Genomic DNA, 14,480 nt, shown 5'->3' on the forward strand with positions numbered 1-14,480 from the left:
ATATCGAGGGGTGAGAACCAGAAGGGCGTAAATGACATTTTGGATGAAATGGAGATATATACAGTCATGGCCAAAAATATCGGGACCCTTGGTAAATATGATCAAAGAAGGCTGTGAAAATGTATCTGCATTGTTAATCCTTTTGATCTTTTATTTAAAAAGTTCACAAAAATCTAACCTTTCATTGAATAATAAGAATTTAAAATGGGGGGAAATATCATTATGAAATAAATATTTTTCTCTAATACACGTTGGCCACAATTAATGGCACCCTTTTATTCAATACTTTTTGAAACCTCCATTTGCCAGTTTAACAGCTCTAAATGTTCTCCTATAATGCCTGATGAGGTTAGAGATCACCTGACAAGAGATCAGAGACCATTCCTTCATCCAGAATCACTCCAGACCCTTTAGATGCCCAGCTCCATGTTGGTGCGTCTTCTCTTCAGTTCACCACTCATTTTCTACAGGGTTCTGTTCAGAGGACTGGAATGGCCAGCAGAAGCTCGGTTTTGTGCTCAGTGACCCATTTTTGTGTTGTTTTTGAGGTTTGTGTTTGGATTATTGTACGGTTGGAAGATCCAAACATGGATCCAAACATCCAAACAACAGAGTCAGTCACTTTTTGATTTTTTATCTGTTGGTATTTGATAGAATCAGTGATGCCATGTGTCTAAACAAGATGTCCAGGACCTCCAGCAGAAATATAGGCCCACAACATCAAAAACACAGCAGTATATTTCATTGTACACATGGGGTACTTTTTATCCCTGTGTTCACCAAACCCATCTTGAGTGTTTGCTGCTAAAAAGCTAATTTTTTAGTTTCATCTGACCATAGAAGTCAGTCCCATTTGAAGTTCCAGTCGTGTCTGATAACTGAATATGCTGGAGTTTGTTTTTGGACTAGCTAGGAGAATTTTTCTTGAAACCCTCCCAAACAACATGTGGTGATGTTGGTGCTGTCTGACAATTTTTTTTTTAAGGCTTTCTGACCCCGAGACTCAACTATTTTCTGCAATTCTCCAGCTGTGGTCCTTGGAGAGTCTTTAGCCACTCAAACTCTCCTCCTCACCGTGCATTAGGACGATATAGACACACACGTCCTCTTCCAGGCAGTTTCGTAACATTTTCTGTTGATTGGAAATTCTTAATTATTGCCTTGATGGTGGAAATGGGAATTTTCACTGCTGTAGCTCTTTCTTAAAGCCACTTCACTAATTTGTGAAGCTCAATTATCTTTTGCTGCACATCAGAAATATATTCTTTGGTTTTTCTCATTGTGATGGATGATTAAGGGATTTTGGGCTTTGTTTTCCCTCCTATTTATATTTCTGTGAAACAGGAAGCCATGGCTGGATAATTTCATGTTCATAATTGTGAATATGAATATACTTCAGAGATATTTTACTCATAAGAATTTCTAGGGGTGCCAATAATTGTGTCCAACATGTATTTGAGAAAAACATTTATTTCATAATGATATTTCCCCCCATTTTAAATTATTATTATCCAATAATAAGGTTAGATTTTTGTGAATTTTTAAAATAAAAGATCAAAAGGATTAACAACGCAGATTAATTTTCACAGCCTTCTTTGATCATATTTACCATATTGGCCATGACTGTATATCAAATTAAAACTCTTGATGAGCTCTTTCTACTGCCAAAAGGACACAAGTGAATTCTTAATAATTTTGGAGTTATTCTAAAGCCTGTGGATAGTACTTGAGTCAAAATGGCAGACACCGCATGTAAGCCAGGTAGGTCAACCATGAGAAGAAAGCAGTTGAAGCTTCAGTTTACCGCTGAAGATGTAATATTAATCTTATTTTGTGACAAAGAGCTGGATGATGAGAGACAAAATGAAATATCCAGAATTTATTGTAAGTGAGGTGTAGCTAGCTTGCGGGTAGTAACCAACAACTTACATTCTGATGGTATGTCTCTAGTGAAAAATAAATATACTAAAATGCATTTGAAATACATTTATTTCATGCTAAGTATACTACAAATACTTTTACATATTTATGTACTTAATATAAATACACTGCAGTGGTACTTTTAGTACACTAATCTCGTATACTTAAAGTCTGCTAAATTGGAACAATTTTAAATTTTGTGCTTAATGCACTTTAATTGTGCTGAAGTAGTGCCGAAGTCCAAATAAAAATATACTGAAGTATATTTGATTGTGCTAAAGTGGAATTATTGTAAGTATACCTCAGGTACACTTTAAACATGTTGCATTTAAAGACCATCATAAATAGTGAAATTAAAACACATTTTAGGCTTAATATTGAGAAATGTGCATAGTGCAAATAAAGTTTAATTATAATTTTTTATATCAGTAAGTCTTGAGCAATATGTCAGTAAATATATTAATAGAGTTGAACTATACTTAGTATGAAACAAATGTATTTTAAATATATTACTTTTTTTCATATAGGCACTCAGTTACTGCTTAGCCACAAGAGAGAATGCAGAGAAGGGACAGACATAGACAAAGGATATGACTGGGCAAAGGATACAAGGAATGCAGCGAGTAAAACGTTATACAGATGTCTACCTGGGATCACTGCTGTGAAAAGAAAGACTTACTCACTCAAATGGCAGTATCCCACAGTCGTATGTGGACACCAAGCTTTACAAGTCAGCCGGTTAGAGCAGGCTACTATTTCATATTCAATTCACAACTGCATCTGAAACTTTCTTTATGACACACATTCATACTAGTTCAAATCTATAAAATCAACATTTTATTTACTTACTTTATTGTCTATTTACTGACATATCACTTGATACTTACTAGTATAAAAATTATAATTCAACTTTATTTGGAATACTACTTATGCACAATGCACATTTCTCAATAGCCTAAAATGTGTTTTAATGTCACTATTTATGAGGACTGTATGATCTTCGAATAATATCAGCCTTTAAATGCTATAAAAATGCAATATCGGTCTTTAAAAGCTAAATGATATTTAAATTTTACCTGAAGTATACTTGCAATAGTTTCACTTCTAGCACAATCAAATATACTAAAGTATCTCTTTAGTTAGACTTCAGCACTACTTTCTTACAATTAAAGTGCATTAAGTACAAAATTAGTTGTTCCAATTTAGCAAACTTTAAGTATACCAGTTCAGTAATATGTAAATGTATTTGTAGTATAGCATGAAATAAATTTATTTCAAATACATTTTTGTATATTTATTTTTCACTAGGGACGGCATCTGTAAAGGCTTTTCAATCAAGCATTTGACCAAATTGTTAAGTGCCTGAGATTACTATTTCAGTGAAATTAAATCACATTCAATTAACTAATTTGATGTAAGGGCTTTTTTATGTGATATTTTATCACAAAGGATTGTTGTATATTTTAAACTCATTAATGTAATGTTTTGTTCATATTGTCAGCAGATACGCCCATATTTTTATACACCAAATTGAATAAAATATTGGTGGCAAAAAGGCACTTTCTGAATAAATGTCAAAATAGTGTTCAGTAAGTATATTGTTATCCATGTGTGTACACATTTGTATTATAAAAGATTGAAATCAGTACACAAAATCGGATCAAACTATGGTCAATTTTTGTTTTGGCCCTCCTGTAAAGTTGGTGAAATGTCACTTACATTTCTGGTTCTCACCCCTCAATATACGGTATGTGGAAAATAATGTGTTTTTGAACCTTAAACTGCGTAAACACAATAATATTCTTTTAGTAACCCTTTAAAAAAATTATTTATTAAATATGTATTTAATAAATTAATACCAAAAAAAAAAAAAAAATTATATATATATATATATATATATTTATAAATAAATAAATATATAAATACACACACATATATATATATACACACATATATATACATACACACACACATATATATATATATATATATATATATATATATATATATATATATATATATATATATATATATATATATATATATATATATATATATATATATATATATATATACATACCCTCATACTGCATGGTCTGTAAAGAGGAAACACTTACCCTCATCTTGCTGAGGTTCCTGTAGTCATAATACGCCGTACTGATTGGCCAGCTCTCGACACAGTATGATGCAGTTTTCCCAGCACTGGAATGAATAGTTGTTTTTAAGACTTAAATAACAGTAATACTTCAAACATAAAAGTATATTTTTAGCTACAAACAAGGACCCCTGCTCTCATAGCAGCAGCAGGTTTCAGCCACAAGATGGCAGTATGTAGGAAGAAATGAACTTCTCTTATGTTGTCCATATTCACAGTACAGTAGTTGGAAATCAGAACATATTGAACATAAAGTTGGCGCTGCAAACCTCTGGCTTTTTATTAGCTGCCCTGATCCTTCAACATTAAGCCTTATTAGTCACATTAATTATTTTATGATGGGTGGGGTGCATCTTAAAATGAGAGATGAACTCACTTTTCCTCTGTCGAAATTGTGTATGATGGTGAGATGAAGGCATTCCTTCCTCTGCCATTCGCTCTGCATGGGGTACGTGAGGAACTCTCTGAGAGGCCTTTCGGTCCACTCCAACAGCTCATCGTACAGCAGGAGGGTGTAGGACGCCTCTGCAACAAAAAAATAGTCATTTATACTAGTAAATAATATTCTAATAGGACAATATTTACTAGTATTATTCTTAAAATTATTATAAAATAATATTATTTAAATAATTTCCATTTAAAAAGTAATATTTAAATTATGTTAATATTATTTAAAATTAATTGGTGCAAAAATTACAGTAAAAAAATGTAAAAATGAAAATGATACATTATTACCGGTGTAATTTTGTGCCTTCAGGTGCAGCTCATAGAGCTTGTGAATATAACGGATGTACATTTCTTCTTTATTCAACTCGGTTTTGTAGAAGTTCTGAAAAGAACCGGACAATGTGAGCAGAACATGCTTTTTTCTGTAGTTTGCCTCAATAAATACCAAATAACTAATAATAATAAAAGGTTAAATGTGTCATATTTTATATCCAAAACTAACCAGAAGGTTGACTGTACATCCCATTGTTTTCCCATCAACCTCGCCGATCTTCATGCAGTCCCTGTGAAGAGATGGTGAAGAGTACAGTATCTCTGAGCCTCATGCATGGAACACGAGTGTGTTTGTACTATATGCTGTATGGATGTGAGCGTGTCTGCTTTACCTGTAATCTAGTAATCTCTCCATCAGCCGCGTGACGGTAGCGATGTGGGAAACGCCACTTTCTCTCCAGGTCTCTCTCTCAATCTTCTTCAGGAGACTAAATCAGATATATTATAAGAACTAATTAAAACAACAATACAAACTTAAAGTCAAATTCTAAATCCAAGACGTGATCGCCCTTTTATTTTGTTACACCCAGCTGTACAGTATATAGTACATGGTATTTAATGAGGGTCTTACCTCGGATATGGACCAAACAGTGGAATTCTAATGCAGAAAAATAGATAAATAATTTCAAATATGTTATTATATTTTTTAAAAATTTAATATATACTTTGAAGAATTTCATAGTTTGTAATATTTAATTTTTATGTAAAATATGTAAAAACTTTTATTAAACATTTTTTCCTGTTATGCAAAGCTGAATTTTTAGCATCATAACAGTTTTCAGTGTCACATGATCCTTCAGAAATCATTCTAATATGCTGATTTAGTACTCTAAGAATATTTCTTATTATTATTAATGTTGAAACCAGCTGTGCTGCTTAAAATTGTTGTGGAAACCATCTTTTTTTTCTTCTTTTTTTCAGGATTATTTGATGAATAGAAATAGAACATTTATTTGAAACAGAAATCTTTTGCAACATTGTTTTTACTGCCAGTTTTAATCAATTTAATGCATCCTTGCTGACAAAAAGTATTAATTATTAATACTAACTTACTGACCCCAAACTTTTGAACAATAGCATAGACTATTTTATATTTATATTTCATCATTTATAGCACATAAAGTTTGATATTTATAGAAATCTCTATACATTTATATAATTATAATTTATATAAATTTCTCATTGCAGCTACAAAACATCATGATTTAGGAAAGAATTAAAACTCACATGTTGTTAAAGAGCTCTCTGTATGTCTCATCTCCTTTCCCCTCTGACATCAGGCCATCAAGTTTGTCTATTAGTTTGGCCTCGACCTTTAAAAAAACAAAAAGTAAAAAAAAAAATTAAATCCTTTCATTCTTACAGCATGTTTTTAAATATCATCGTGTATCATATACATGACTATTCCAGGCTATATTAGCATTTTTTTTATCATTATTTTTAAGGGATTTCTGCACGACAGCGGAGTTACATTTAGAAAATAAATTATATATCCATTGTAGTTCAACTTTAAATTTGCATGAGCAGCTCAAAATCTTGCTGACAATCCTTTTCAAATTTTGATTCCATTCCAAAGCGACACGATCTTGGTAAACAAGCTCATCCACAGCGTTTTACTCTGACGCCTGCACATAATTTACTGTGACATGAACTTCACGCTGCTCTCGCGTGTTCAAACATGTTTATGTCACTATGATTTCAGCACCTGTTTGAAGTTGCCGCTCCGTTGCTGTTCGCAGTCCATCATATCGTGGAAAATGGGGATGAGGACGTTCCTCAGGTCCATCTGTGGTACCAGAGTCACCTCCATGAACGGACCAATCAGGGTGGAAATGAGATTTAACTTATAGTCACCTGGGAGACAAAACCATACATTGCTTTTACATATGCACCGGTCATGTGACTCCTAAGTGTTCAATGCAGATTTGTGAAAGAGGACGAACCCAAATGCTGCCACATGCTGAAAATCTCACAGCCGATCATTACTCTCATGTCACCGTACCTTTAAAAACATTTAAAAAAAACAAATCTGGATATTGTGGTAATTGCAACGGTTTTCCCATGGTGCAACTTGCTAATTGCTCACAATGTAAAAGTACTAAATAATCCTGTATACAGTAAATCACTAAACCTGCTGCTACTAATAGTGCATCATTACGCATTTTACATCGTGAAATCTTTCAATCTCGTTCCCGGTAGGATTCTGATCATACAAAGGAAAAGAACAAGAAGGGCTCTCACTTCTCCAGGACTTTTTTCCTCTTGGAGGGCGGGAACATTTCCAGTTGGAGGCAGGGCTGGTTGATGAATATTATACAGAGATAAAAATAGGACTCCCATACCTACAGATAAAAAGAGAGCTAATTAAGATGCTGACGATGATTATCTGCACTGCAGGCACATGTTTAACATGTTCCCAGGATGCTCTAGAGATACAGAAAAAAAGACATTGCTCCTATGCACTGCAGTCGTTTTTAAAAAAAAATTTTCATATGGCACACTGTAAATAAAAATATGCAAGGAAATACAGTATTTCCACTTCACCTAACCCGTATTTTTTTTTCCTGGTGCCGTATTAAATAACATTATATTTTATTACGGTATATTATATTATATATTATATTATGTTATATTATATACAGGATATTATTTACAGGTTAACTGATGAAACATTTTTATAGTTCAGATTAGAGTTAATGGCTTTTAGATTTTCTACATACTCAGTGTACTAAAGACATCTGAATATATTAGCATATTTAATGAAATAGTAAAAGTGTACATGCAAATTTTTCTCTGGTATTTTAGTACATTAGAGAGCTGAAAATAAATTCATAATCTGTAGTATTTAAACATCTGCATTTGATTTATTTATATAAAAATTGAGAATGAAGATTATGTGCAGATGTTTCACATACTTCATTATATTTACTGTAATAAAATCAAACTTGTGAATTTTTGATGTTAGCAACAGCCTGGTTGTGGGTTCAATTCACAAATGTTTTTTGAAAGAAGACATGGCTGCATTTATTTGATCAAAAATAGTAAAATGGTGAAATACTGTTATTATTTAAAAAAAATGTAATCTATAATGCTGATTTGCTGCCCAAGACACATTTCAATGTTGTAAAGAGTTGTGCTGTTTAATCATTTTGTGACTTTTTTCAGGAATCTCTGGTGAATAGAAATGACAAAAGAACAGCATTCATTTGAAATAGAAATCTCTCATAATAACATTATAAACGTCTTTCACTTTTGATCAGTTTAATTAATAAAAACTTTTGAACAGTAGCAAATGTAAAATCTCTTTACCTTGAAGTCAAATTTCTCATTAAGGAAGTTATTGCGCAGGGTATCGGAGAGATATAAGATGGTGGTTATGATGACACTAAACACAAACAAACAGAAACGTCAAGCAATAAAACATTTCTATGTCTGAATGAGATTATATATGAACCATTTCAGGTTTTGTTTTCTGCACTTACTTATTAGCGACCAGTCTCATGACAGTCCAGTCTTTGGGGAACATATCCGGTCGGATAAGTATTCTGAAGACAGTGAATAACTGCAGGAGGAAACTCTGGAAAAGCAGATTGTAAAGTTTATTATTAAAAAACTGGTTAAACAGCCTCAATGCACTCTGGTAAGGTTTATCAAATGATTTTACCGTTAGTTCATCTTTAGTGGGAAATCTGCTGAGAAGCTGCTGGTATTCTTTATCTTTCAACTGCCGCAGCAATGTGAGCAAACAGGCAACAAACTCACCCTGAAACGCACACATCTAATTTGTTATTCGATTTCCGGAAATACTTTCCCTGAAGTAAAAATCAAAGATCATCAGAAAAGGTCACACGCACTGTAACATCCTGGTACTGCAGGCGTAGGGAGGTGGCGGCAGGCTGAGGCCGGTTGGTCACTTCCAGCACAGTTCTGAGTAACACTCCAGACAGACTCTCCATGACCAGATTCACCTCCTCAGACACACCACACTCCTACAGAGACATTTCATTTTATTTTATTTATTAAAATGGATAAATACATGAACATCTTTTTTAAACGTTCCATATATTTTAAATATGTGTTGATCAAATTAAATAACAATTAATCACATATATAAATATTTACTAAGAAAAGCCCCATTACATTATTGTAGTAAAGGAGAAAATATTTTTCAGGTTAAAAATATTTAAATGCACCAAATTCCCTTATTGCTAAATTTACATACAGGTCAGGAAGTCACGATTACATTTTTTTTTTTTTACTTATTTGCTTACATAATTAATGACAATTTTTAAATGAATGAATAAGCCCTAATTTAATCATTTTAATTTAAGTAATTAATATAAACATGACACACTGAATGTCATTTACATTTTTTTTTTTTGTTATCAACATTTTTTATTTTTCATACATAACATCCACAAAAAAAAAAAAAAAAAAATTGATTTTTATACAAAATCAGCAACTAAAATAGGTACCAAATCTCACCAGCAATTCTAATCAGAAAAAACAAATAAATAAAAAAGGACAAGAGCTACAAACTAACCAATAAATAGAACAAAAGAAAAAATGATGCAGAGCATGAAGTAAAGAGTATGAAATGTCTCTAGCAGCAGTGTTTTAGTGTAAGACTGACTGTGGCAGGTGTGTTGACCGTCAGCATGCTGGTGAGGATATTGGCACACAGCACCAGCTCCCTCTGCTCCTGCAGGTGTGTGTGCAGCAGACGCAGCACTACAGGTAACAGCACACACCTCGACTCTGACAACACAAACACACACACACACACACATATAAGTATCAAGTTAGCATCTAATCCTATAAAGCCTACTGTATTGTATTTGATCCACAAGTATCTAAGGCCTTTGAATGATCAACATTATCAAAACATTGCTGAAAAACTGTTGTACACAATCTACTACATGCCTTCTGTCGTCTGATTAATAGTTTAAACTTTTTCAGCAAGTTAAAGACATTTTAGTTTAATTTGTAAAATGTTCAGGTGTTTCTGTTGTGAAATCTTTACTGATTTTGATAAAGTAAATGCAAGAATAACTTTACTGGACTGGAGTAACTTGGGTTTTTAGGAAACTCATGGTAAAATGTCAATATCAAATATGATACAATCTGGCTTTTGAAGAATGTTTATTTATTCTTTTCTCAACCCTCGTTTGCATTGCACTGCTTTATAAGTTTTGCCGTCACAATAAAAACTACAGAGCTGTGATCATAAAACTAAACATTTAAATAATATCTTACTAATACATATTATTAAGAGAATTTACTTTTTGGACATGTAAATATATTCAACTGCACCAAATTGCATATGTTTGCTCAGTTTAGACCACTGAATAAAACATATCAAACTATATGAGCCATAAAAGCCTGGTGTATCTATGATACAAAACATTGATTTTTTTAGGTGCGTCAAAGACTGACACAGAAGAGAAGAAATTCTCTTAGCTTCATAAAATTATGGTTGCACCACTGATGTCACATGGACTATTTTAGTGATGTCCATACTACCTTTCTGGGCCTTGAACGTGTCAGTTGCATTGCTGTCTATGCAGGATCAGAAAGCTCTCGGCTTTCATCAAAACTATCTTAATTTGTGTCCGAAGATGAACGATGGTCTTATGGGTTTGGAACGACATGCGGGTGAGTAATTAATGACAGAATTTTTGGGTGAACTATCCCTTTAAACAGCATAGACACAGTGTATGCTAGCATTTAGATGGCCTCTAATAAACCTAGACTTGATTTTACAGTGTTTCCAGCAATAATCATTCACTTTTAACTACTCTAAAACAGAAAACTGAGTGAGATCCTTTACCCGGGTTGACGTAAAGTGGGCTCTCCACGGTCTTGACCATGCACTGCAGTTTGACGGCCTGTAGAGGGCAGTCCGTGTGCGTGAGGGCAGGCAGGCTGCTCAGCGTGTCGCGGGCCAGATTTGCCACCTCTCTCATGCTGAAGATCTTTAGCAGCTCGCAGCACACAGTCGGGAACGATCTCAGGAACACGGCCTGTGAAAATGCCAATAAACAAGTTATTTAAATGAAAAAGCCTCATTAGTTGGTACCCAAGAGATAAAGTTTAATACTACGTGTAACATGCTGCAGTATGTGTGTGTTTTGCTGCATTTGTGTCACTTTAATGTCGCTATCATCTTCCTCCAAACACATTTTCACATTGATTTAGTGGGAAAATGTTCCTCTGGCACGGTAGGTGATGTCAAACAACAGATGTAAGCAAAGGCACTCGCACACACACAAATATCGCGGTGACACAAATCTGGCACAGCTCCAGTCGCCTGCATGTGCTTCGGATTATGCCGCGGTGTCCAAAGACGCTTTGTTTTCTTGGCCGTGTTAATTGAAATCTGCTCTCCTGCTGGGCTGCCATAACAAGAACAGACCTGTGTGAGAGTTCAGTGCGAGCGAATGTGCGAATGTGTGCGCACCGAAAGCAATCTCGGAGAGAACGGGAGCGGGTCTCTGCCCGTCGGACACACATGGCTTAGCTGACTCGGAGCTCGGTGGGCCGTGACAATGCGTGGTGGGCTTTTAGCGCGCTCAGCGTGCGTCTCTGTTTGTGTATATCAAGACTGGCTTAACTCTCCGTGGGCTGACTGAGCTTTGAACACTGATATGCTAGCAGAACAAATCTGGGTGGGGCTGAAAAAGAAGTGCTGTGCTCAATAAACACTGCTAACTTGTGTTTTCCTAGTTAATGTATTTGTTTCGCTATAATTGAGTGGCAGATTTCTGGAAATGTTCTCACAAATATAGTAAAACTAGACTGGTGGGAACAGAACAGATTAGTAAAATGGTTCCAATATGGGTAAAATAATGTCTTAATCCAATTTCCTTACACATCTTAAATTAAATTCGAAATCTATGTGAAGTCTAGTTTACAGACATAGGGCTAAATTAGTGCAAATCATAAATAAACTGAAAATATCTGGAGGTGTGTATCCATAGACAGTGTTTCAAATAACATTACCCACTAACTCAGATGTCACCAACAGCAGATCAAAGTTCGAATCCAGACCCAAGTTTGGGTCCATTCGAAATGATTAATAAAATAAAATAATGATTTCTGTTGATCCGATCACAAAAATTCACTGACTAATAATGCTAAAATGAGAAACACGTGATCACATCTGTTTTTAATGGGAAAAATCTATTATTATTTATATTATATAACATTTCTTATATTTCCTTCCTAAAAAAATAATGTATTATTAATTTGGATTAGTGTGGATTGGGCTGGGTGCTGAGTTTGGCCAGGGGTGGGCGATATGGCAAAAAATATCATATCACGATTTTTTTTTTTTTTTTTTTTGAAATATCACGATTCTCGATTTTATCACGATTCTTTTTCATGTTAGTTTTTCTATTTTGCAAGTTGTTTGAGCATTACAGCCAAACTAATTTCCCTATTATAAAGACAAAGCCTTTCAAGGTAACAAAATATTTTTAAAAAGTATGGATATTTAGGCCAAAGTGGGTGAAGATAAAAATCTTTGTCATTATTTTATCTTTGTTATTAAAAAATGAGAACAAAGATACACATAACAAATACACATAATATACAAATAAAATAAACAGTGTTTTATTTTCAGGTAGGCTACAATAGGTGTATTTAGCAGGAGCATTCAAGAAATTGAATGAACAAATCTAAAAATAAAACACTATATAGATTCCTATTAAAGCAACTGTATTAAAGTTTTTCAGTCAAGAGTATTGAGTGATTTTTCTCTTTGTGTTTTGGTGTTTTATTAACATTAAAGGAATAATTCACCCAAAATAAAAATAGTGTTATTTTTATACCATCATTTACTCACTTTTACAGTTTCCTTCTTCTGCTAAACATAAATGCTATTTTGAAGAACATGGAAAACCAAACATTTTACCAGCAACTGTTTGTTTACCCAGATTCTTCAAAATATCTTCTTTTGTGTTCAGCACAAGAAAGAAATTAATACAGGTTTGGGACAACATGTGAGTGAGGAAATAATGACTGAAATTACATTTTAGGGTGAACTATCCTTTTAATTACAGTCAGCAGCATGTTTAGTACTTTCCCTTTAAGACCTGTACGCATCTAATATACAGGCAGGCATCCGTTTCTCTCAGCTGTTTACTTTCATTTTAGACATAACCAACTGAGTCTATATATAAACCTTGTGTGTTTTGACAGTATTAGCACACAATATAACTTAGTTCAGTAATCAGGCACCGTTTGACGGGCTTTTTCGTGCGTGCGAAATTTATAAGCGCCAATACATATATATAGCCATACAACAATTATGACTCTTGAACCAGTATATACTTCAAAGGTATGGGGAAAGAAATTAAGCCTTTTATTCAGCAAGGATGCATTAAATTGATTAAATGTTCTGTTCTTTTGAACTTCAAGGACCACGTGACATGAAGACTGGAGTAACAGCTGCTGAAAATTCAGCTTTGCATAACAGAAATAAAATACATTTTAAAACGTATTCAAAACAGTCCTTTTACATTGTAACAATATTTCACAATATTACTGTTTTTATTGTATTTCTGATTAAATAAATGCAACTTTGGAGAGAACAGGAGACTTATGAACCTCAAACTTTTGAACAGCAGTGTAAGATATGATTATTTGGATCTTAGCTGCAAGGTGGGGGGTGTAACCAGTTCAGGTTGTAAAAATGCTATTGTATGCTGGTGTAGTATGCTCAAGTGCTAGAATATTAGCTCACTACATTCTTACAAAAGAAGTGCATGCTTTCTCATCACTCGGTACAGTACAAACTTTTTAAATCGACAGGCTTGTGTGTGTGTGTGTCACCTGTGTGTGTGTGATGGGGCTGATGCCTTTACTCTCATGTGACAGGAACAGGTGGATGGATTTGAAGAGTTCATGAACAGAGCAGCGAAATTCCTCCTCGTTCTGGCCTCCGGTGGCTGCCGCGTACAGACGCCGTGACTGTACAATGTACTTAAACAAGTACTCAGATGCCTGCAAGCATATGATATCAAACAACTGCTATTGAAAAACATATAATGCAAAACATAATGCAATGCAATACAATGATGATTGAGAGATGTACAAATAAATTTTTCTCAAAACCTGACAATGGCATTTTATCAGGATTTTTCTAAAAACAGTGTATGGATAATCACGTAAAAGTCCAGTAAATATTCATCTTGAAATATTAATAACAATATAGAGATTACTCTTATGTTTACTTCATAAAAACCAGTATGGACATTTTTACAATTATCCTAAAAGGCATTTTACTTGCTAAAAAAATATAAACTATCAATCAGACGACCGAAGACATAGTAGAGACAACATTTTTCAGCAAAGTTTTGAACATGTTGAAAATTTACAGGCCTTTTTTTATTTAACATACTGAATATAATGGGATGCATAGACTGTTTTTAATATTTGTAATTTTTAAATAAATAAATTGGAATGAAGGAAGGAAGGTCAAACCTGGAGACATTGTGTGAAGTGCATTTTCCGTTTTTTTTAAAGATTTCAATTAGAAAGAGCAAAAACACCAAAAGATGAATAGCACACATTGCGTCCAAAGAGGTTTGTAGGGTTCAAGGTAAGAAAGTGTGAATTGCTT

The 14,480-nt window shown here is 33.8% G+C and overlaps 1 protein-coding gene across 1 annotated transcript in view; it reads right to left on the reverse strand.

The window, feature by feature from the left end:
* Positions 1–14,480, reverse strand: part of dock4 (dedicator of cytokinesis 4) — a 76,278-nt gene that overhangs the window by 14,425 nt on the left and 47,373 nt on the right. Inside the window, 18 exon segments of the mRNA XM_058767528.1 lie at positions 4,038–4,074; positions 4,076–4,122; positions 4,452–4,600; positions 4,811–4,904; positions 5,025–5,085; positions 5,188–5,283; positions 5,427–5,453; positions 6,083–6,168; positions 6,561–6,709; positions 6,799–6,857; positions 7,097–7,197; positions 8,165–8,240; positions 8,338–8,432; positions 8,520–8,618; positions 8,710–8,844; positions 9,489–9,613; positions 10,686–10,878; positions 13,691–13,861. Of these exon segments, the coding sequence (XP_058623511.1) occupies positions 4,038–4,074; positions 4,076–4,122; positions 4,452–4,600; positions 4,811–4,904; positions 5,025–5,085; positions 5,188–5,283; positions 5,427–5,453; positions 6,083–6,168; positions 6,561–6,709; positions 6,799–6,857; positions 7,097–7,197; positions 8,165–8,240; positions 8,338–8,432; positions 8,520–8,618; positions 8,710–8,844; positions 9,489–9,613; positions 10,686–10,878; positions 13,691–13,861 (1,800 nt within the window).

This window comes from Onychostoma macrolepis, chromosome 25, assembly GCF_012432095.1.
Source record: "Onychostoma macrolepis isolate SWU-2019 chromosome 25, ASM1243209v1, whole genome shotgun sequence".
Lineage (NCBI taxonomy): Eukaryota > Metazoa > Chordata > Actinopteri > Cypriniformes > Cyprinidae > Onychostoma > Onychostoma macrolepis.